A 23,301-nucleotide genomic window follows, 5' to 3' on the forward strand; every position below is an offset into this window, starting at 1 on the left:
CCAATTTGAGCTGCGAAGAGTGGGACTGATTTAGCCCTTAAGTAAGATTCCCAAAGGACTATTTATTAAAACATAATAGAAACAAAAAGCTATTATCTTTAACCATACCAGCAACCACGCCTACTCTCACATAAGCTTTAGCTTATTTCTTATTATTTGCAGATTTATACAGAGATGGAGGCCATAAGTAAGTTCTGTCAAAGACTGCCAAGCCTAACACTGGGAATTAAAATTTTCCAAGCCCAGGTCTCCCAGTTTATTAGCATCAACAAACTGATGTTGTAATAGCTCAGACAAAACACAGTTTGTCTTGGTTTAGTTTAATTACTGATTAGCAAATACTGTGATATTTGAACAGTCACCATTCATTTACATTGCTTCCTGTTTAAAGAAATCCTTACCAGAAAAGGGATGATGGGAACACAGGAAAAAGGAGAGCTTATGAAACACATTAAGAATTGGGACAAAAAAAAAAAAAACCCACCACAAAAACCTCAGAGTGGTAAGATTATAAGAAATTTTTATTTTCTTCTCTATGCTTTTAGATATTTTCCCAAATGTTCTAAAATTTCTACATGTATATATAAGAGGGAAACTCTCAAAGAGAAAGAACAACATATGTAACAGGATCTTCATATAGTTTCTTTCAAAATCTGAAAAGCTTTTACTAACAACAGAATACTACAGGATATATAATGTTACAACTGTTCAGAGCCTAAAATAGTGTCTACCAGACAATGCAACCAATAAATATTTGTTGAATATATTAACATTTTTTAATTATAATGGAAATTAATACTAAAAAAAGTGTTATCAGAATACAGACTATATTTTAAACAAAACAGGCTAAATATGCTCAGGAAAATCATGACCTCCTTATTTACTTCATAAATAAAAGTTTGAGTTAAACCATAAAATGAGTTTATAATATCATGCAGTAATTCAAACTAATGTGGCTCATAAATGAAGTCATCTAGCTAAAAGACGTTTCTTGAGGTTCAATTTTTTTTCTAGAACAACAATTGCCAACCAGTCTATTTTTAGAATAATCAGTTTAAGAAAAATGAAACAAGGGCAGTTTAATTAACATGTAATCAGTTTTAAGAAGACCCAGGCAGTGACTGCCAAAAGATTTACACAAATGCTAGCTGCTTTTCCAGTTTTTACAAACTATTGACTATTATTTTTTCTAACGTGCAAAAATTACCCTAAATGTTTTTATCATACCAATTTTTATGAGATATCTATGGAAGACAATGTAGTTAATGTTAGTCAGCTGAAATGCATATTAAATGAAAAATATTAATATAAAAACTTGTTCATCTGTTATTGTCATGTTAAAGTGTTCTAAAATGTAGGTAGAGCTTTTACTATAAATTTAGTTTGTGGTGTGCAAAAGCTACACTGTAACTGGTAGCAGGTGAAATATAATGGAAATAGACACACACTTGATTTCCCTCGTAAATTTAAAGAAACGCTTATAAGTTTTCCGAAAGAAGAAAAACATTACTTTCTAGGTGCCAATCAACACGACTCTAGTTAGCTGTAAAAGCAGATTAATTCATTTTCGCAGTTAAACAGAAAGAGGATTTTCCCATAGAAGATGGAGTCGGAGTCGGAGTCCGATGTGATCTGAAGCAGTACTAATCTGCACAGAGAAAACAATCGGGGACAGCTACAGAACCACTCAGAAGGTTGCATTTTCCCCTTCCTAATAACCCAGGGCAACTAAAACAACATACTGCAGTATTTAAAGGACAATCGAGAACCTGTGCAAACTAGAGAACCGCCCAGCCAGCATGCAAAACGTACCAACAGAGGATTCATAGCAAGGGGATGGTATTACCTCTTTTATGTAATTCCCTCAGGGGAATATAGTCTCCTCCCCCGTCATAAGGCAAATAGGGATCTGAAGACGCATCCATGATTAGAATTTTTAAAAAGAAGAGAAAAAGAAAAGCTTGCTAGCTTAAAAAGACAGTGGCATTTCTTCCACCCCTGCTGCAGCGGGCAAGGGAGATGCCATATTTGATGAGGGTTAGAACTGTATGTAGTTCGACTGGCTGAAGCAACGGGTTCTTCCACAGTGGATGATGTCATCAAAGGGAAATTATTGCAGCCTGGTTGCTAGTGGCTACAATCTAGCAAGGCTTAGAGGCGGAACAGCTTTCTTAATCAGGTCCTGCTACGTATGATGATGACTAAGCTCCAAGTATAACAGACAAAACTGGTTTAAGAATTTTAAAGCACTCACAATATAGCTTCTATAGCATCAGTGGCAACTACAGTAAGACAACAGAAACATTATTTCTTTTGGGTTTTAAGATAAAGATAAGAGGAACAAAGTATTTAATACAGAGATGTGAAAAGGAAATTCTGGATGTAGACAATGCCCCTATTCATTTCTAATGTATAAAAATGGGAGCAACACTCTAATAAGGCTGTGTGATTTTGTAATACAAATGTACTAATTTTTATGTAGTAATGCCATGTGAGTCATGAAGATAAAGAACTAGAACATATTAAAGGCTTCGAGAGACTTGGTTTAAAAGTCTATTCTTACTATCTGAAACGTACTGCAGACCTCTGTGGATTAAAAAACTTAGTAACTGAGCGGCTGAATAGTGTTTTATCTCATTAATCCCGTTCAGCAGCCTCATTTCCTTCCTTCAAGGAACCAGCTAGTAAGACATTCTAGCTTTTGAAGAGAAAGAAAACTTACCAACATAATAAGTAACTTAGCTATTGTTTGTGAAACTAAGTAAAAAGATATTACCGACTTACTAGGTAGGAGATTTTCCTCTCCTATCTTCCTATTTTTCCAATCTCACAAAGATTTTGTGCTTAAAAAAAGGGGCTACTAGTAAAATGTGTCCTAAAGCGTACTCTTAACTATCTCTTTGCTAGACATTCTTATGAAATTTAGAAATAAAGAAACTTTTTGTTTTAAACTGTCATTCCAAAATAAGACCTGATGCTCATTTAAGATGAGTTCAAAATTTTACAGCTACCGCTGAGGTGATTCCCCTGGACTACATTCTCCTGCTGAAATAGCTATGTTGTTGCAGTGCCACTAAATAAAAAAATGTGCTGTTTATTAGAAGCAATCCCACAGGACTCAGAGGATCTGTAAAATTTGTTTTCCTAAGTATTGAATGAGCTGACCTCTAAGGTCCACTCCAATTCAAAGCATTTATATAAGAATTGGAGGTAAGGGAAGGAAAGAGAGGACTCAGATGGCAGTAAAGACAGAAATTCTATTCAATCTGTCCAGTATATTTTAGTTATTTGGGGGTCTTTTTAAAATTAGCTTAAAGTTTTTATATTTCAAAAAGTCTGAACCTAAGACAGACCTTATAAAATCCCACCTGGGATTTGGGCAAAAGGGTTCTAGGAAAGGAACATAGACTAGAATTACTGCCATAAGAATATTCTATCTAACTCTGATCCTGGCTATTAACATTTACGACACAACTGTAGGTGATTTTTTTCTTTCTGTTTTCTGTATTTTTCAAATTTTCTTGGAAATAATTTTTTAAACAAGGAAAGCTTTGACAAAGAGCTAACTTTGCTAAATTAACGAAATATAAATTTGGTCCTTTAGTATGTAAGTTCTACTGTTATAAGACTTTTTAAAAATATATGCTTTATGGCATTTATAAATAATTTAGTTTTTATGATACTATCTGCAATCTTTTATGCCTTTAAATTGAAAACCTATCTACAAGTTTTCCTGGTATTTGTAGGCACTCTCTTGTTTTTCCTGATTTACAACTTGGTCATAAAGGAAAAATGAAAATGACAGCTAGCTAGCATTAACTAGAGGGGGAAGAATACCTTCCCTCTAAAATACAGTGACAATGTTGCATAAGCAAAAGTTTTGTAAAAACCTAAGTAAAAGTTTTAAACTGTTTTTAAAGAACAAAAATTCTGTATATGTATGCATGTATATATAATATATAAGTGGTATTTGTATAGAGTTTATAGAATGAGACACAGTAAACTCTTAATTCTTATCACTCAGGAAGGAATGAGGTGAAAGTGAGGACAACCATGGTACATTCAGTTTTTACTTTATATAGTTCCATATTGTTTTAAAATTTTAAACAAATATATTACTTACTATTTAAATTTTAAATAAATATATTACTTTTATAATAATAAATCTGAAAATTTTAAAAATTTCAAAAGTAAACAAATCTCTCATGCTTATGGGGTCCATGGCTGCCACTTTCTCTTAAAGTAAAAGAATTATTACTCTGGATTAAGTGCTTTCCAATTACACTTTAGAAAAGGATGAGGTAGATTGGAAGGTGTGGCAAAGGAGGACTTTGATACAGATTAGGTATTACCACATTAATAACCTGAACTACAATTAGAGTGAGGCTGAAGTGGAAAGAGAACAGAAGACAAATTCAAGACTTCCTAAGCACAGCTGGGGGTGGGGGAGGTGGAAAGCTCAGAATGGAACCTCTGAAGAACAGAAACACCAAAGTAGCAGCACAAAAAAGGACTTAAAATTCAGAAGGGGAAGATATTTATAATTCCAAACGCACCCTTGATTCTAACCTCAACTTGACATGGGATTCTGGATAAATCACAACCTCTCTGAGGTGTGTAAACCAGGGAGGCAATTCGAATAGATGACTATAGACAACTATAGCGTTATAACCATATATTATAACTACACATATATAACTATATATATTATATATAGTATTATAATGTTCAACCTTTAAGCCCCTCCTAAGGAACACACATGATCCAAGAAATTTACATTGTTACTTGTTGTAATGTTGTACTTAAAGTGCTTAAAAAGTACTTTATTTTTTACTTCAGTACTTAAGAAGTACTTAAAAAAAAAAAAGAAAAATGTTTTTTGCCTTTAGATCTAACTAGCAATTTACAAGAAAATACAGGAAACAGACAGGTTGAATGATAGCTCAGGAACACAACTGCAAAAACCTAAACTGGGAAACAAATGACCCAATTTCTTCGACACATAAATAGTAAGAAAAAAAGGGAAGGGGGGACACCTATAGAAATAAAAAAAGAGACTTAAAAGATATATCAATCAATTTCCATGTACAATGTTTTATGAAACAATTGGGGAAATGTGAAATAGACAAGATAGTTGACTTTAAGGAATTATTCATATTTTAGATGTGATAGTAGCCTTTAAAAGAATTCTTATCTTTTAGAGATACATAAACAAATATGTATATATTCAAAGAAAAACCAGAGCTGGACAGTAGTTAAAATGGTAAAAACAGATTTTATTCAGGACTATTGCAATGGTGGAAAAGAGACCTCAACATAGAACTCTGCTCAATTGCCAATACAACAAGGAAAACTGGGAATTTATAGGCAAAGAACAGGGAAGCAGGGTCAGTGGATGGAAAATTACTAACAGGAAAAATCCAGGGTCAGGGGATCCTGACTAAACAGACCTAACAGGACTCTTGCTGAAGTCAAGCCCAGGTGGTGAGATATCACCTGGAAGACGGAGGATAATGAAGAATCCTAGGTGGCGAGGGCAGGGGATTCTGACTAAACTGACTTGACAGGATTCTTGCCAAAATTGAGCAATACAAAAACAGACAAGCAAATCCAAAGCTGAGATCTGGCTGGGAAAAGAACTCAGAAGAGCTTGACTAAAGTTTGATCAAGAAGGGACTCTTCAGCAGTATATCTATCATCTAAAATGATACGATATTTCAGATTTATTTCAAAATAATCGGGGCAAGGGAGTAGAGATGAAATAAAATTGGCCACAAGTTGATGATTATTTAAACTAAGTGATGAGAACAAGAAGGTACATAACAATTGTCCCTGTACTTTTGTATATGTTTTAAATTTTCTGTAATAAGATTCTTTTTAAAGAAATGCTTAAAAAGAGGAAGACTGGCAGCAGTTAGCTCAGGGCTAATCCTCCTCAAAAAAAAAAAAAAAAGAAATGCTTATAAATAAAATCACTTGGATGAGATCAAGATTATCAAAAAATTACATCCTTTACTCCTCAAACTAAATATATTACTACTAGAAGCCTCAGAGTAACTCTGGTTTACAATCCACTGAGTACAGCTGCTTTACATTTACATTTGGACACACTATATGGCATTAAACTTTAATTTGCTCTCAGTTCTCCTCCCTAAGGAAAAGCATCAGAAGGAAAAAAAAAAGTGACAGCAAAGCTTTCAAGGAGGACAAGCAATTCAAGCTACACAGTTAGCTGCAAAGTTACCGCAGTACAAAAGAAAGAGGACATGGGAATTCTCAGAAATGACAAGGCAGAAAATAAACTGAAAAAAAACAGAATGGCTTTGCACTATTCATACCTCACAAGCACAGGACATTTTAGTTCTCAACCCAGCTGTCTGGTTACCCAAATAATGCATCATAGGATTTAAAACATGAGGAAGAGTTTCTTTCATAAACATTGCACAATGATCACTTTTTCAAAATCAGAACCACAAAGAGCCAATATTTTTAATACCAAAGCAATTCCTTTTCAAGGAACTTGTCAAATATACTCATGCATGAACACACCGGTACAAGGACTGAGGGAAAGACGATTTTAAGATTTCTAAGGTTTAGAAATACTGAAATGCAAATATGTCACTATTTACGTTAAGTGTAAATACACTAAACGCTCCAATTAAAAAAATGAACACTATCTTGGGCTGGACCCTTGGCTGAGTAAAGTTCCGTGTGTTCCACTTCGGCGGCCGGGGTTTTTGGGTTCAGATCCCTGGTGCAGACCTACTCCACTCACCAGCCATGCTGTGGTGTGTCCCGTGTACAAAGTAGAGGAAGACTGGCACAGATGTTAGCTCAGGGCTAATCTTCCTCAAGCAAAAAAAAAAAAGGAGGAGTGGCAGCGGATGTTAGCTCAGGGCAAATCTTCTTCAGCAAAAACTAAAAATAAAAAACACAAACAGTACCTAACAGGACTTTTAAAATTCAACTATATCATTACAAGGGTCTCAACTAAAATACATGGGTGCAGAAAGGCTGACAGCAAAAGGATTGAAAAAGAAAATAGAGCATGTAAACCCCAATCCAAAGAAAACTGGAGAGCTATACTGATATCAAAGTAGACTTTAAAGGAAGAAAGTATAACCAAATAAACAGTCACTTCAAAATTGAACAGTGGTTCAATTCACCAAGAAGATATAACCTAATAAGACGATATGAAAGTATATAAAGCAAAAATCTACAGAATGCCAAGAAGTAGTAGTAGATAAGTTTACAAATAAAGTGAAAAATTTTAATGCATCAATATTGAATACTTGATAGAAACACACAGGAGAAAAATCAGTAAGGAAACAACAGATTTCAGTAGAAGATCAACAAATTTTACCTAATAGACATATAGAGAAAACCATTAACCAAAAACCTCATTTTATATACTCTTCTATAGCATACATGGGAAATTTACAAAAATAGACTCTTTTCTGGGTCACAACGCAAGCCTCAAAAATTTCAACATGATAGTACACAATGTATTTTCTCTGACAACAAAGCAATAATGCTATAAATCAATTAAAAACATAATCAGAAATTCCTCATATATTTGGAAATTATGAACTACACTTCTAAATAACCTCTGGTCAAAATAGGGGCCGGCGCGGGGGCATAGTGGTTAAGGTTCAGAGTGCTCTGCTTTGGTGTCCTGGGTTTGCAGAATTGGATCTCAGGCATGGATCTACACCACTCATCAGCCATGGTGTGGTGGTGACCCCCATACAAAACAGAGGAAGATTGGCACAGATGTTGGCTCAGGGCTAAACTTCCTCAAGCAAAAATAGAGGAAGATTGGCAACAGATGTTAGCTCAGGGCCAGTCTTCCTTAGCAAAAAAAAAAAAAAAATTATAAAAATTAAAAATGATTTTTAATTAGTGATAATGATAATAAAAGCTTACAGCATGGAGATAAAAACAGTATCTGGAGGAAAATTTATAGTTTCAAATGTATTTACCTCAAAAGAGGCTTAAAATTAAGGAGTTAACCATTCATTTCAAGAGGTTAGGAAAAAAAGACAGCAAAATAAAGCCAAAGAAAGTAGAAAGAAATAAGATCAGAAATTAATGAAACAGAAAACAAATACATAATAGAAAAGAACAAAGACAAAACTAGTTCACTGGAAAGACTAATGACTGATAAAGCTACAGTGACACTGATTAATACAGGGGAAAAGGGAAGAGGAGAAGGAAGAGGAAAGGGAGGGAGAGGAGAAGACTACAAGGGCACAAATGACGACTGTCAGGACAAAAAAGGAAATATGACTATAGAACCTACAGGCATTAAAACAACTTTATGCCAACAGAATTTTTAAATAAAAAGGGTAAATTCTGAGAAAAATACAACTTACCAAACTGATCTAGAAAGAAAGAGAAAATCAGAATAGTGCTACAACCACTAAAGAATTTGAAACAATTTAAAACCTTCTTATCTAGAAAGAAAATTCTAAGCCTAGAGTTTCATTGGCAAATTCTACGAAAATCTGAGGAAGAAATAATGCCAGCCTGACATAAAGTCTTCCAGAGACAGAAAAAGAAGGCATCATCTACAATTCACTTTATGAGGGGAGTACAATTTTGATACCAAAACTTAGAGCAGTATGACAAAGAAAAACGATCAGACAATTTAGTTATGAACATAGATGCAAAAATCCTAAACAAAGCATAAGTAAACCAAATGCAGTAACTGACAAAAAAACTAATACTACATTAATACTTCAATGATCAGACTGAGTTTATACAAGGAATGCAAGTTGGTTTAACAGAAAAAAGGAGACATAAATCAGATGATCATCTCAAAAGATGGAGGGAAAATGATAAATTCAACATCTATTCATAATTTTAAATTGTATATTCTTAAATGAACTAGGAACAGATGTGAGCCTGTTACCTTTTAATGTGATAAAAGGTAACACAAAAAGTCCACATTGAACACCATACTTAAACTTTGAAGTGAATATTTACTGGTGAAACTTTAAGATCAGTACAAGACAAAAGATGCTTGCAATCACCATTTCCATTCAACAGTTTACTAGAGGTCCCCGCCAGAGCAGTAAAGCCAGAGGGGATGGGGAAGGGACAACTATAAAGGCTAGGAAGGAACAAAATTGTCACTATTTGCCAATGATGTGACTATATTCTTAAAGGACATCATAAATAAATCATTAGAATCAATAAGAGTTAAGCAAGCTTTATAAATTTAAAAAAATCAATATTCAAAAATTGAATTTCAAAATATACCATCCAATAGCATTTTAAATTTAAAAAAATAGCATCGGGCCATACTTGGGGGCGTCCCATATAGCACAACCAGAGGCACTCACAACTAGAATATACAACTATGTACTGGGGGGTTTGGGGAGAAGAAAAAAAGAAAAAGAAAAAGAAGATTGGCAACAGTTGTTAGGTGCCAATCTTTAAAAAAAAAGAAAAATTCTGACAATATCAAGTGGTTGGTGAATGTGGAACAAAGGAAGCTCTCATACACTGCTCATTTGAGTGCAAATTCGAGTACAGCTATGTAAAATATAACCTACGACCCAACAAGTTCACATCGAAGACAAACAAAATTTGTGCACATATCCACCAGGATACATGCATAATATTCAAGGTAGCACTGTTTGTAACTGCCAAAAACTGTTAAGAACTCAGATCCATCAGTAGTAAAATACACAGGTAAACTGTAGTTTATTTGTAAAAAAGAATAATCTAGTTTAGAACAACATCACAACAAACAACTACTACTTACAACATAGAAGATTCTTGAAAACCATGTTGCATAAAAGCAAGAAACAAATATATATTGTATGATTCCATTTATTCAATCTTCAAAAGTAGGCAATGCTAAATTGTAATTTTAGGGATGCATAATTAGATGATCAAACCATAAAATAAACCAAAACAGTGACCAAAGAAAAAGCAGTATCTACCTTTAGGGAAAGAGAAGGAGTTGTGATTAGGAAGGTATACGCAGGAGGCTTCCGGAGTTCAGTAATGCTTTATTTTCTTATTACAGGTGCTTGCTTTGTAATAACTCAAACTGTACAATTATGCTTTATGTATTTTTCTGATGTTTGTTATTTTTCACAATTCAAAAGTCTGTGAAGTAGAAATATATCCTAAATAACTCTAATTCTATTAATATCTAATGTGGATTTATTATTCTTTTTTTCTCTCCTACCCTAAACCCCTCTAGTCTGATCTCATTTATAGTCTCAATCAGTTACAGGTAAGGAGTTCATCAGTATCTACAGACTTTCATTTGTTCTAAGCACAGCTTCTTCCAAGGAATTTCTTCTAAATGTTAGTCTTTCAGAACTGTTTATAAACAGGTCCACAGATTCCCTATGATTTTATGCATTTATTTCAGCTTATAATTTTATAGACAGCTCATAACTCCTGAAAGCTTTTTCAGCTGAAATTCTTAATTGGAACCACAGGCAAAACATGATCAAAAGGACTATTTTCTCAGTTCTCCCAAGACCAGTTCACAGGTAACATTCCATATGCACAGAGAAAAGTTAACCCATTACATCACATTAGGGTGACAGAAGTTGAGTACACAGACAAAAAAATTATTCACTAATTGTAGTTAACTTTCTGAGGCGTTTTTTAAAAAATAATTTAGTCTTATTTTGCAGAGCAATGACAATAATTACAGGTGACATTTGAGGTACAAATCATCAAGTTCTCTATATTTTAATCAAAACTAAGCTCATTTCTTTCTAGTGACCTTTCGATGACATCCACCCAGTATGTTAGGCTAATTTTATCAAGGCATCACTTTATAATACAAGTCCTTTTTCCTAGTTGATTAGTAACATATTGAACTCATAAACTTACTATGGGTTAGTTTTCCCTGAATGCATTATCTTACTCTTAGACAAACACAAATTTGGGAAGTCCCTTACTCCACGCATATTAAGCAGGTTAAATCGGTTGCTCTGACAGAAGTGACCTAGAGATACAGATGCAAAAAATATTTACAAGGTGGTTGGCAACAGAAAATGAAGGGTGTCAAATGTATTAAGAACATGACACTGCTTAGAATAAGTATCAGATGAACCTTAGAATTATTTATTTCTAAAAATAATTCTGAGTAGACCATTTGAAAGAATCTTGACCTTTTTCCAATAGAAAGTCATTAAATGGTAGTGTTTTATTAACTTAATTTTAAGAATTTCTAAAACACTCTTTACTCACTATTCATGATGTAACCATTTCATGCTTTTTAAAGGCTTAGGAGCTTATGTTGCCAAATTCAACTTCAGAGGCAAATGCCTCACTCATTAGAACAATGCCACCAATGTTACTAGCCGATGCCAGATAAAACAAGACTAAAATCAACTTGTCATCTACTGAATACAACACACACAAACGTAACCTTTGAAATGCTGTAGCAAAGTCAAATTATCCTAACTCAGAACACATTTCTTGGATTTCTGAGCTATTCCACAACTTTACACTACCAGTAATTTCTTTTTGCTTATAAATGCACATGCAAAGATGCTATTAAAATACTACTCTTGGATTATTAATGTTTTCTACCTACAGATGATATCAACCAAAGAACTTCATTATTCTTCATTATTCACAGAAAGCAACCAACTCCAACTGTCTTAGCAGCATTTAGCCATCTTCAGTAACAATTCTATCATCAATTTTCAAAACGATGCATTTATTACATATTACCAGATTAGTAGGCATTAGTAAATGCCTTCCTTCCAGTAATTTTTTTCTAGGAATTTAGAATACATTTATGTAATCAAATACTATGCAACCATTAAAAATTAAGATAAGCTTTTGCACCATAAGGCAATGCTTTTAATATTAATTGAAAAACCTCCCACCTTGTAAATGGCACTCCCAGCTTCATATGCTAGAAATTTAGAACACTTAACTCTCCCTTTCACCCCCAACCCACATCCAAACAATCAGCATGTCTGGTTGATTTCACCTCTAAATCTCTTTTGAATCAGTCTGTTCTCCATCTGTCTCTATGCCAGTCACAGACACCATCATCTCTCTTCTGAACTATTACATTTACCTCCCTACTCTCACTACCTACCAATCCATTTGCTCACACAACAGATAAATAATCTTTTACAATTACAAAGATCATATTACTCTCTTGCTTTAAAACCCTTCAATGGTTTCCCAGCACCCTTAGAAAAAAGTGCCAAATCTTGGGGCCAGCCCCGTGGCAGAGTGGTTAAGTTCACACGCTCTGCTGCAGCGGCCCAGGTTTCACTGGTTCGGATCCTGGGCGCGGACACGGCACCGCTCATCAGGCCACGCTGAGGCGGCATCCCACATGCCACAACTAGAAGGATATACAACAATGTACTGGGGGGATTTGGGGAGAAAAAGCAGACAGAAAAAACAAAACAGATTGGCAACAGTTGTTAGCTCAGGTGCCAATCTTTAAAAAAAAAAAGTGCCAAATGTTAAAATGTGTGATTTTGGCCTTGCTTAACTACCTCTTCAGACTCAGGCCCTCCACTTTCCAGCTCTCAATTCTCTACTCTCCAGTCATCCTTCTAAAGCTCCAAGCCTCTTCCTCCCTGAGGGTTTTCTCACAAGTGGGTCTCTCCACCTGCACCTGCACCCTGCACTCATCTCTCAGCGTCCCCATTCCACCCCTTCCTTCACCTATGGGACTTCTCATTTTCCAGTTCTCACGTTAAATGACACATCTTAGATTCCCCCATTTATATGTTCTCAACACCCATCCTTCTTTCTTACAACATTTACCATATCACGATTGTAATTTTTTTATGGAATTATTATTTATTTTAATGGTACTCTCTCTCTCTCAAGTATAAAATCCATAAGAGAAAGACTCACTCCATTCTTGTTTACTTCTCTATCCTGAGCACTTAACATGGTATCTGGCCCATAAAGGAGCCTAATAATTATTTGCTGAATGGAATATGCATAGAATAAGTCTAAAAAAAGTATACCAAAATAATCAATTATCTATGGGTAGTAGGATTATGAGCAATTTTCATTTACTACATCACTTGATGGGGATACACTCTGAGAAATGTATCGTTAGGCTATTTCGTCAGTGTGTGAACACCATAGAGTGTACTTACACAAACCTGGATGGGATAGCCTACTACACACCTAGGCTATATGGTGCTAATCTACGGGACCACGGTCATATATGCAGTCTGTTGCTGACTGAAACGTCGTTATTTGGTGCATGACTATTTTTATCATTCATATTTTCTACAATAATCACATTTTGCTTTTATTATTTAAAAGTTAACTCAAACTCATTTTTAAAAATAAACTTTATTTTGGACTAATTTTAGATTTACAAAAAAGTTGCAAAGATAGTACAAAGAGGTCCCAAATACCTCTCCCTCAGTTTCCCCAACTGTTAACCTCTTACATTTCCATGGTACATTTGTCTAAACTAAGAAACTGATGTTAGTACATTACTATTAAGTTGACTCCAGACCTTATCTGGATTTCACCACTTTTTCTATTAATATCCTCTTTCTAGTCCAGGTTCCAATTCAGGATACCACAGTGCATTTAGTTCACATGTCTCCCTAAACTCTGGTCTACGATAGTTTCTCAGTCTTTCCTTGTTTTTCATGACCTTGACTGGTTAAGCATCCTGTAAAATGTCCTCCTAGTCTAAATTTGTCTATTGTTTTCCTTGTGATTAGGCTGGGATTATGGGTCTTTGGAAAGAATAGCACAAAGGTGAAGTGCCCTTCTTGTTACATATTAGGGGTATATGATAGCCACAAGACATCGCTGGCAATACTAACCTACATTATTTGGTTATGACAGTGTTTGCCAGGTTTCTCTACTGCATAGTTACTATTTTTCCCTTTTCCCCCTACTCTGTTCTTTGGAAGTGAGTCACTAAGTCTAGCCTATCCTCAAGGGAGAAGGATGTAGGAATTAAGCTCTTCTCCAGGAGGTTGGAATATCTACATAAGTTATTTGGAATTCTTCTACAAGAGAAACTAGTGTCTTTTCCTCCATTTATTTATTTGTTCAATCACTTATATCAATCCATATCATTTATCTCATACATATGTGCTCATTTACACTTATTTTATACTTTGGTTATAATCAAATTCTCCATTATTTATTTTGTTGCTCAAATTCTCCCAGTTTTGCCCATTAGGAGCTCTTTCAGGTTAGTCTCTGTGTTCCTCTGACATGCCCTCATCATTTCGTTTTATGAGCACTTCCTTACTTCTGGTACTACACGAACTCTGGGCTTATCTTTTATTTTCCCTGCCCTAGTTCTAGAATTAGCATTTCTCCAAGGCAATCCAAGTCATTTCTATGTCCTGAGGTCAACCATATAAGATTTTTATGAACTCAGAATAATCTATCTGAATGTCATGACATAATCTGTTCGATGGCTGCACAAAGTATAAGTAAATTTAAACTTTGAGCACTTGAGCCAAAACTACCGCAAAGGACTCTCATGTATAACAGCAACACTTCCACCATCTCTTTTACTGTATTCTTTTATTTTGTTTTCAAAACTAATCTGAGTTGGGTAGGTAGAATAGATATTTTGCATTCATTTTTCAGATAAGAAAACTGAGAAACAGCAGTGATGACACTGAGTAATGTCAGGCAGCGAGACATTAATATAACCAATCTCTTCGATCCTGTCCCTTTTTCCTCCTAGATAACACTATCATTCTGGTGGGCTCCTGTGCAAGACAGTTGTAATAATATGAGTGAGTGACACAGTTCCTGCTATTGCACTGAACATCTGACCAGCTTCATAGGGGTCCATTTAAACCAAAACTTTTCTCTATATACCCATATTAGTTCACCGAATAAAAACAAAAAAAGACTCCTAACAATCATAAAATATGACAAGCTGATATGTTAAATAGATGTATATTTTACAAAATAGCACATTTTTCATAAGCTTCTTCTGTGTGTATACCAGTACATTAGATATTGTAAGGAGGGAGGATGAAATAAACAGCGTATGTGGCTGTCCATGATATACTAATCCATTCCCCACCAAGTTCAGAAATAAGGAAAACAAGATTGCTCATCAGGAGTTAAAATGTGTAATCAGCAAATAATGGATCAGCTCTAAACAGAGCTATGTAGATAGAAAAATAAATGACTTACTAACCACCAGGAATTACTAAAATAATTATACTGAAAGAAAGTATAGCTTAATCTAGGAGGAGGGCAGGCTATAAACAAATAAGACAAACAAGGAAAGTCAAGAAATCAAACAATGGAGGCAATAAAGTTTACTACATAGGAGGGGCCCCCAATCCAAACCTGAGAAGTCAGGTAAGGCTTTATGAGGGAGTGAGGTCTAACCTGAGAAACAAAGTACATGTAATAATTGGTAGTACAGGCAAAGGAAACATGTACAAAGACCTGGAGATATGACAGACAGGCACAAGCTCAAATCTAACATTTACCAGGCCCAGGGCAGGAGTACAAAAGAAGGCCCATCTGCCATATGACTAAATATTTAAAAGTTATAAAGCAAGTTAACAAACTATTAATAAAAAACGTTTTAGTCTCCTACATTGAAAAATATACCTTATAATGACTTGGAGGTTTCAGCTCAGTTTTATAAATCTGCAGCCAAATTGGCGACAATTTGGAAAACAGTGCAAAACATAAAGAAAAATAAAAAGCACCCAAATTCCATCTCCAAGAGAAAAATAATTATTTTGGTGTATTTCCCTCCAAATTTGCGTGTATGTGTGAGTGTATGTAATATTTTAAGAGACTAGGATCATATTATACACACAGATTTTATCCTTTTAATATAAGCCCTTCCACTTTTACAGCTTATAATGCCATACAGCAAGTCACTTATTCAGTTACCCAATGCACATTTTGCAGCTAGCTTATCTTAAAACAGAGTTCTCAAAGCGTGGTCAAGTGTGTTCTATAGACTCCTGGAGATTCCCAAGATCTTTTTCAGGGGATCTGTAAGGTTAAAACATTTTCATAAAAATACATTTATGAATTACTTAAATGATACATTTGTATCAGTTTCCTATTGCTATTGTAACAAATTATCACAAACAGTGGTTTAAAACAATACAAATTTATTCTCTTACAGTTCTGGAAGTCAGAAGTCTAAAATCAAGGTGTCTGCAGGGCTGTGTTCCTTCTGGAGGCTTCAGGGGAGAATTCGTTTCCTCACTTTTTTTAGCTTCTAGAGCTTCTGCATTCCTTGGCTCCTAGCCCCTTCCTCTTATCACTCCAACCTCCTGCTTCAGACTCTAATCCTCCTGTCTCCTCCTTTTAAGGACCCAGATAATTCAGGATAATCTCTCCACCTCAACATTCTTCAGTTATTCAAAACCACAAAGTCTCTTTATCATGTAAAGTAACATATTTTCAGGTTCCAGGAATTACAGTGTGGCAGGCCATTATTCAGCCTACACAACATTCTTTGTGTTTTCCATGCTACTTATGTTCCAAAAGCAATAGTAGGTAAAATGGTCGGCATCTAGCACAAATCAAAGCAATGGCACCAAAACGTACTGGTAGTCACTGCATTCTTTACCAACATACAGTCCCAGAAAACAAAAGCCTGTTTCACTTCCAAATGTCCTTCATAAAACAGTAAGAATTATTCATTTTATTAAATCGCAACTCTTGGGTATACGTTCTTTTAATATTCTGTGTGTCAAAATGGGAAGGATACATAAAGCACCTTTGCTAATACTGTTGTACAACAGTTCCATCTTAAGGAAAAGCACTAGCGTGAATGTCTGAGCTGTGAGCTGAACTTTTGTCATGGAACACCACTTTTATTCAAAAGAACAACTGATACACAAACTAGAGTTATTTAGACCTTGGTATCTGGCAGACATTTTCCCAAAATGAATCAAATGAACCTATCTTTCCAAGTAAAACAATGGATGGCATTTGCTGCCAATAATAAAATTTGAGCTTTCAAGCAAAAATTAAAATTTTAGAAAACTTGTATTCACCACTGTGAACCTGACAGCTTCCCAACAGTTAAAGGCTTCTGCTAGGATTGTGGGATTGGTGGCAATCTTCAGAACAAAAGGTCTGAGAACTACTGCCTTAAAAGATATACTTAAATATTACTCAAAGCCAGGCATTTGTGGATACTTGGGAGAATGCTTTGTTTTAGTTTCTTTTTAATGTCTATGGTAGCTACTCCTTCTAAAATTTATCATAGCTGAAATTATCATGACCTTGTCATATGGAATATAAATGATTAACAGAAAGTCCAAAACTTATCTATGTCTTTCAGTAGACACAAAATTATTTTCAAAAAAGATTCCTGACCCTGCCCATGCATACAGCCTCCGCTTTTCATTAAAAGGCCTCCTGGTGGCTTCAACCTTATGTTTTGTTAGGTTCTTCGATTTCCTAAGGAAAACCAGCTGAATGTAATTAAGTACCTCTGCTATAATTCTAAAATATAATTCTAAAATCACTGCAATCTAACATATATCAAACCCTCAGCCAAAAAATATACATTGATGACCTCTGAAACTCTCCATACAGTCCTTCTACTCCAAGATACTCTAAAATACATCTATGGATCCTGCCAGAACATCATAAATAATCAATGCCTTTACCATATACAATATTGATGCCATTGTGGAATTAGGTCTTATGATTCAATCAGGCAATATCGATGGATGTTATAACAAAAGCCCTGTGAAAATTACTGCTGTTTACTCCCGGAATAGTCTTGAAAATCAGTTTTTTACATTAGATAGTAACCACTTTACATTATTACTCAGAAACTTATTATCTTAATATTAGTAATAGAGTGTTCACTGAGAAACTGCTTGAGTTTTTCTCTTATAAACACTGAGAATCACTTAAACAGCTTCCCTCATTTTATTTGCTGCTACAAAGCTAAGAGCCAAATTTGTAGTCCCCCTTAGAAAGTATATTGCTAATATTTTTAATGCTCTTATTCATCTCTACATTGTTTTTCCTTTGCTTCATCTTTCTCAAATACCTATGTTAACTACTGAATTTTGTGTGTCTTTATAAACCTCTATACATCCTTTCTTTCAAATGAAGTAGAACATTAGTATATATCTCACTGCAATTTGCAAATTACAGTGAGATATATACATTTGCATTTTTTAGCTAACAAGATCTAATACATTTGCATTTTCTACCTAACAAGATCTAAAATCCTGGTTAATGTGAATCCACTTCTAAGAGACAGCTTAGTTTCATGATGCTGGTGCCATGCTTCCACGTCTGCAGGAGTGAGGGCTGGACCCTGGACTTTGATGTTTGGCCTAGTCCTCAAAGGCATCCTGGTAGATGACCAGCCAGTTGCTGGCATGGTCACTCTGCACCCACATTGCCAGGCCTCTCCTTCTAAAATTTCTAGTGTAGACAGTATTTATGAACATCCCACCCAGAAGGGATATAAAACAAATAAAATCACATACATTTTGAATAAAGCTAAATCTAACAATAGGCTTTCTTTTTTTTTTTTTAGATTTTTTTTTTTTATTTTTTCCTTTTTCTCCCCAAAGCCCCCCGGTACATAGTTGTGTATTCTTCGTTGTGGGTTCCTCTAGTTGTGGCATGTGGGACACTGCCTCAGCGTGGTCTGACGAGCAGTGCCATGTCCGCGCCCAGGATTCGAACCGACGAAACACTGGGCCGCCTGCAGCGGAGTGCGCGAACTTAACCACTCGGCCACGGGGCCAGCCCCTAACAATAGGCTTTCAAATGAAAATTCTGGGATCTCTTGTAATAGCTCAGAAGGTAAGTTAACTTTTAGCAGAGATGGAAGGGTCACAAGACCTTGAACAGAACAATCCACCTCTGAGCCTTGTATGCTATGCAGCCTTACAGGGTTTCTGAGTTCCCAGGCTTAGGATGTGATATGTGTGTGAAATAGAATACAATAATCTCTGTAATATCTCTGTACTCCATTCTCAGTTATCACATGCCCCAAGATTTTGGAAAAAAATCATTAACACCTTACATTTGAATTTTAGTATTTCCAAAGTTTTTTTAAAGGTTATCTATACACTGGATATTGAAGGGATTAGGAGTGAGCCCTCTCAACTCTAGTGTTCCCCATATATTTTCTCTCTCAGTTTGTGATACTATCATTTATTCATAATCTAGAAACCTGGGAATAATTCTTGATACTAGCAAGTAAACCATCTTATTCACATTTCAGACATGATAAACAGGAATGTAAGAATCTAAGTTTTAAACTCATTAGCATGATTAACACAAATTAACTGTTGAAAGTGAATTTGCTAAACAGGTGGCTGACTCTAGTTTTCACCCCATCAGCCAATCTCAGTAAGTTTTCTCACTTCAAGTGAAGACAGTACTATCTAAGAATAATACTAAAGTTGTAGTGATGAACACTCATGCGTTTCATTTTCAATGAAGCAAGAACCATATGGTTCTCTTTAATGAATACAACTCTGACAGCAAAATCTTGGCCCTCTCTTCCTGCTACTTGTATTGAAAAATTCTGCATTTTCCAAAGAATATGAATTATAGACTAAAGTGACTCATTCAAATTAGGTATACTTAATATAAATACATAAGGTCTAATTTTGAGCTTTTCTCTAGTTTCAATTTTTAATTGATACTACTAATTACTCATCATTATTAGGGATAACCTCTATTTTTTAAACACAGTGTGTTCTGGATTATTTAGTCTTCATTCTGAACAGATAAGGCTGATTCCATTTTTGAGATCAGTGGGTCTCTCTCTTTAAGTTATTTTTGAAACAAGAGCTATGCAACAAATAACTCAATCATCTACTGGAGTCAGTGGGATCCAAAGTGGTCTCTCTCTATAACCTAAATCCTAACCCAGATGTCATGTTTGAGCTTTAGAGCTATGCCCTTTTTAAAATACTACTGGAAATACTCCTGACATTTTGCTTGAATACTAAATCAAAAGAAAATTGCTTATGTTTTTTTAAGGGAGACAGAGTTGAATATATCTAAAGGGGAAGGAACATAGAAGAAAATAGAAACAGCTACCATACATTGAGTCCTTACCACGAGCCACTTACTGTGCAAAGGATTCTATATACATTATTTATGTGTTAAGGTCTCCACACACACTTAATTCTCAAAGGAATCATTTAACAGTACTCCTACTCTTTAAAGAGGAAATGGCTAAGGCATAGAGAGGCCAGGTGACTTGCAGAGGTTACAGGGTTAGTAATTGGCAGAGCCAGGATGTAAATTCAGGTCTATAACTTGAAAACCACTGAACATAACAGACTTCCATTCAACACACGTGCCAAAAACACATCAGCACTTTCCAGTGATTAATTCTTATTTGGGGGTATTCTAAAAAGATACAGAGTTATGAAAGAATATTTAATACCCAACTACTTGTCCTACTGTCCACTTTCATGCTCCCCAGATGATGGGCAGACACAGAAATGAGCTCTTCCCTCTGACATCTGCCCTAGCCCATGAGGGAAGATCTAATCTGAAGCCCCCAATTCTTATAGGACATTCCTCTTCTTGCTGTTGTTAACAGGACCACACGAGCAACACTGAAAGAAATGATATCTCTATCTTACAAAAGGACATTCCCTGTCTCTCAACATAATACCCTTTCCTACTGCTGGGCGTTCATGCATTATCTTCCCTTCTAAACACTCTTCACAACTTTAAAGGGGTATCAAAATAATATCCTTTGTTTCGAGATGTAACATTTAACATCTGTACCACTCAATTTAATACTTACACAGTTATTGTCAACTGCTGTTCCACATCTTGTACCTTCAACTAGACTAACTTTGAGGATAGAATCTGTATGGAGAAGACCAATGGTTGCTTACCCTAGTCATTCCAGCTTCTTCCTTGCTAATGGAACCTTACTTTTGTTTGGTTGGTAATGTGCCTAATATCAGCGAATGAACCATGATTGTTCTAAACAGTCAGTAATCGTATTCCTCTTTGTCAGTGAACAGTCTAGGTCTGGGCATGTAACCCAGCCAGTGATATAAGAGGATATCTACTGATATCTACTGATAATTTTCTAGGAAAATTATCCTCCCCAATAAGAAAAAGAGCAACAAAAGAAGATCCTTTTTTGTACCCTTACCCCTTCCTTCCTACTCGGCACTCTCTCCCACTGAAGACCATGAATGAAAACATCAATACCTGATGGCAGTGTGGAAAGATGGAAAGAGCTGGGTCTTCTTATGTCTTTCTACTTCCCTGAGTTAATTCTCTGCCTCACATAAAGGGCCAAGGAGCTACTTAAATACATAAAAATGGGTATGCTGTTAAATTTCACCTAGTTTTTCAAATTATGAATACATGTGTTCATCTGGCTTATAACTTTGTAATTAAAATTAGGAAAAAAACATTTAATGATAAAGAGAGCAAATGACTAATAATAGCAAAATAGTGTTTTGGGTTTTTTAATAAATATTTTATTTATCTTTTCAAAAAATCAAAGAACATCCAAAACAGCCAGAGAGCATACACAGCAATGAGAAGCTGAAGTGTCAAGATTTTGAAAAGAAGTGAAACAGAAGTAAACTGAACAGTCTCAACCACTTTTTGCCCTTGAGCCATTTCCTGATTCATAAGTACAGTGACCGAGAGGCCCAGCAGAAAGTGAAAGTTGAGAGCTTCTGGCAGTCTCATAGGATCAAGGAAACAAAATGTGAAGTTCAGAATCACCAAAGCAATGTGGACTTCAATGGGCCAATATCCCAGAGAAAAGAGACAGAACAGTCATTCTATGATGCTTTCCCCCTATATTTATGATTCCTAAACTTCATGAGCAAGAGGTTGAGAAACTAAGCAAAAAGCAGCAGTGAAGAGACTAAAATGATAAGCAGAACTGTCAGCAGTCTCAAAATGCCAGGGAGACAAAAGTTGAATTTCAGTGCCCCTCAAAGAGGATGAGTCTTGGTAAACACACTAGGCTTTCTAGTAAAATCTTCAAGGGCTATGCCCTAATAATAAAGTGAGCCAAAGACAGACTAACACTCAGAAAATCTGAAATCATGCTGCAAATTCTCTCCATCTCTGATAGGATCAATGTAATTTGCTCCTAGACTACGTATCTGCCAAGAAAAAAAAATTAAATACACTATGGTGAAGATATTATCATCCAGAATATCTACAATTTTTTGTATACAATATCTGCATTCAATCAAAAATTATAAAGCCTACCTGGAGTCAGGGACAAAAGACTGAAAACCAAGAGAAAAATCAGACAATAGACACAGACCCATAGGTGATCCAGATATTAGAATATTCAGACAAAGACCTTAAACAAGTGATTACTATGTTCAAAAAAAGCAGATAGTTCCTCCCCGAGTATGCAAATCTATAAAAAAATTAATCAAATGGAAATACTATGGCTGAAAAATAACTGAAATTCAGTTATTGATAGTAAAAATGAAACCACTACATGCCTGTTACGACAGCTAAAATCCAAAATACTGACAACACTAAATATGCACATATGTTGAGCAACAGGAACTCTCCTTCACTGCTGGTGAGAATGTGAAACAGTACAGCCACTTTGGAAGACAATTTGGCAGTTTCTTACAAAACTAAACACACTCTAACCATATGATCCTGCTATTGCATTTTCTGGTATTTACCCAAATGAGGTGAAATATCAAAATGAAAAGAAAAGAAGATAGAAAATACAGAAAGGAGCATAAGAGACACAAGGGTCTTGGTGAAAAGATCTGACACATGTAATTGGAGTTCTAAAATGGCTGAATCAACATTTGAGAATATACTGGTCAAAATTATCCAAATATGAAAAAAAATAATCAAGTCACAATTCATGAAGCTCTAATAACCTAGCCAGGATAAACACAAAGAAAACCACACTTGGGCACACTTGATTAAGCTTCTGAAAACCAAAGACAAAGAAAAAAGCCTTAAAAACAGCAAAGGGCTTGTGGGGTGGTGGTGGCAGTACATAAGATTGGTAGCTGACTTTTCCATAGAAATAATAGAAGGCAAATGACACCAGATTTACATCTTTAAAGTGTTCAAGAAGATAACTGTAAATGCGGAATATAGCTGCAAAATATTCTTCAAAAATAAAAGTGAAACAAAAACTTTGAGAAAAACTGAATGAACTTATTGCTAGCAGATGTTAATTAAAAGAAATATTAATGTGGGGCCGGCCTGTGGCCGAGTGGTTAAAGCTCCACGTGCTCTTCTTTGGTGGCCTGGGTTCACAGGTTCAGGTCCCGGGTGCAGACCTGCTCCACTCATCAGCCATGCTGTGGAGGCATTCCACATACAAAGTGG

General features: G+C 35.3%; 1 protein-coding gene and 1 long non-coding RNA gene across 11 annotated transcripts in view; one reads left to right on the plus strand and one right to left on the minus strand.

Annotated features, from left to right (window-relative positions):
* The window catches only part of CLCN3 (chloride voltage-gated channel 3), an 86,505-nt gene that overhangs the window by 49,167 nt on the left and 14,037 nt on the right, over positions 1 to 23,301 (minus strand). For 2 of the 10 annotated variants that reach the window (XR_011436685.1, XM_005607732.4), the window contains exon 1: positions 1,847 to 2,146. The exons of 7 other annotated variants lie outside the window; for them this stretch is intronic. Coding sequence is in view for 2 of the 3 variants with exons in the window: in XM_005607732.4 (XP_005607789.1) it covers positions 1,847 to 1,925 (79 nt within the window). In the remaining variant the exon portion in view is untranslated. Of the gene's footprint in view, positions 1 to 1,846; positions 2,172 to 23,301 lie in introns of those variants that run through there. One more of the 10 variants, XM_005607733.4, reaches the window with a different exon arrangement.
* LOC138923280 (uncharacterized) lies at positions 2,137 to 23,117 on the plus strand. The gene is made up of 3 exons (XR_011436686.1): positions 2,137 to 2,287; positions 10,220 to 10,252; positions 21,473 to 23,117. It is a non-coding gene; the product is annotated as an uncharacterized lncRNA (long non-coding RNA).

This window comes from Equus caballus, chromosome 2 (genome assembly GCF_041296265.1).
Source record: "Equus caballus isolate H_3958 breed thoroughbred chromosome 2, TB-T2T, whole genome shotgun sequence".
Taxonomy (NCBI): domain Eukaryota; kingdom Metazoa; phylum Chordata; class Mammalia; order Perissodactyla; family Equidae; genus Equus; species Equus caballus.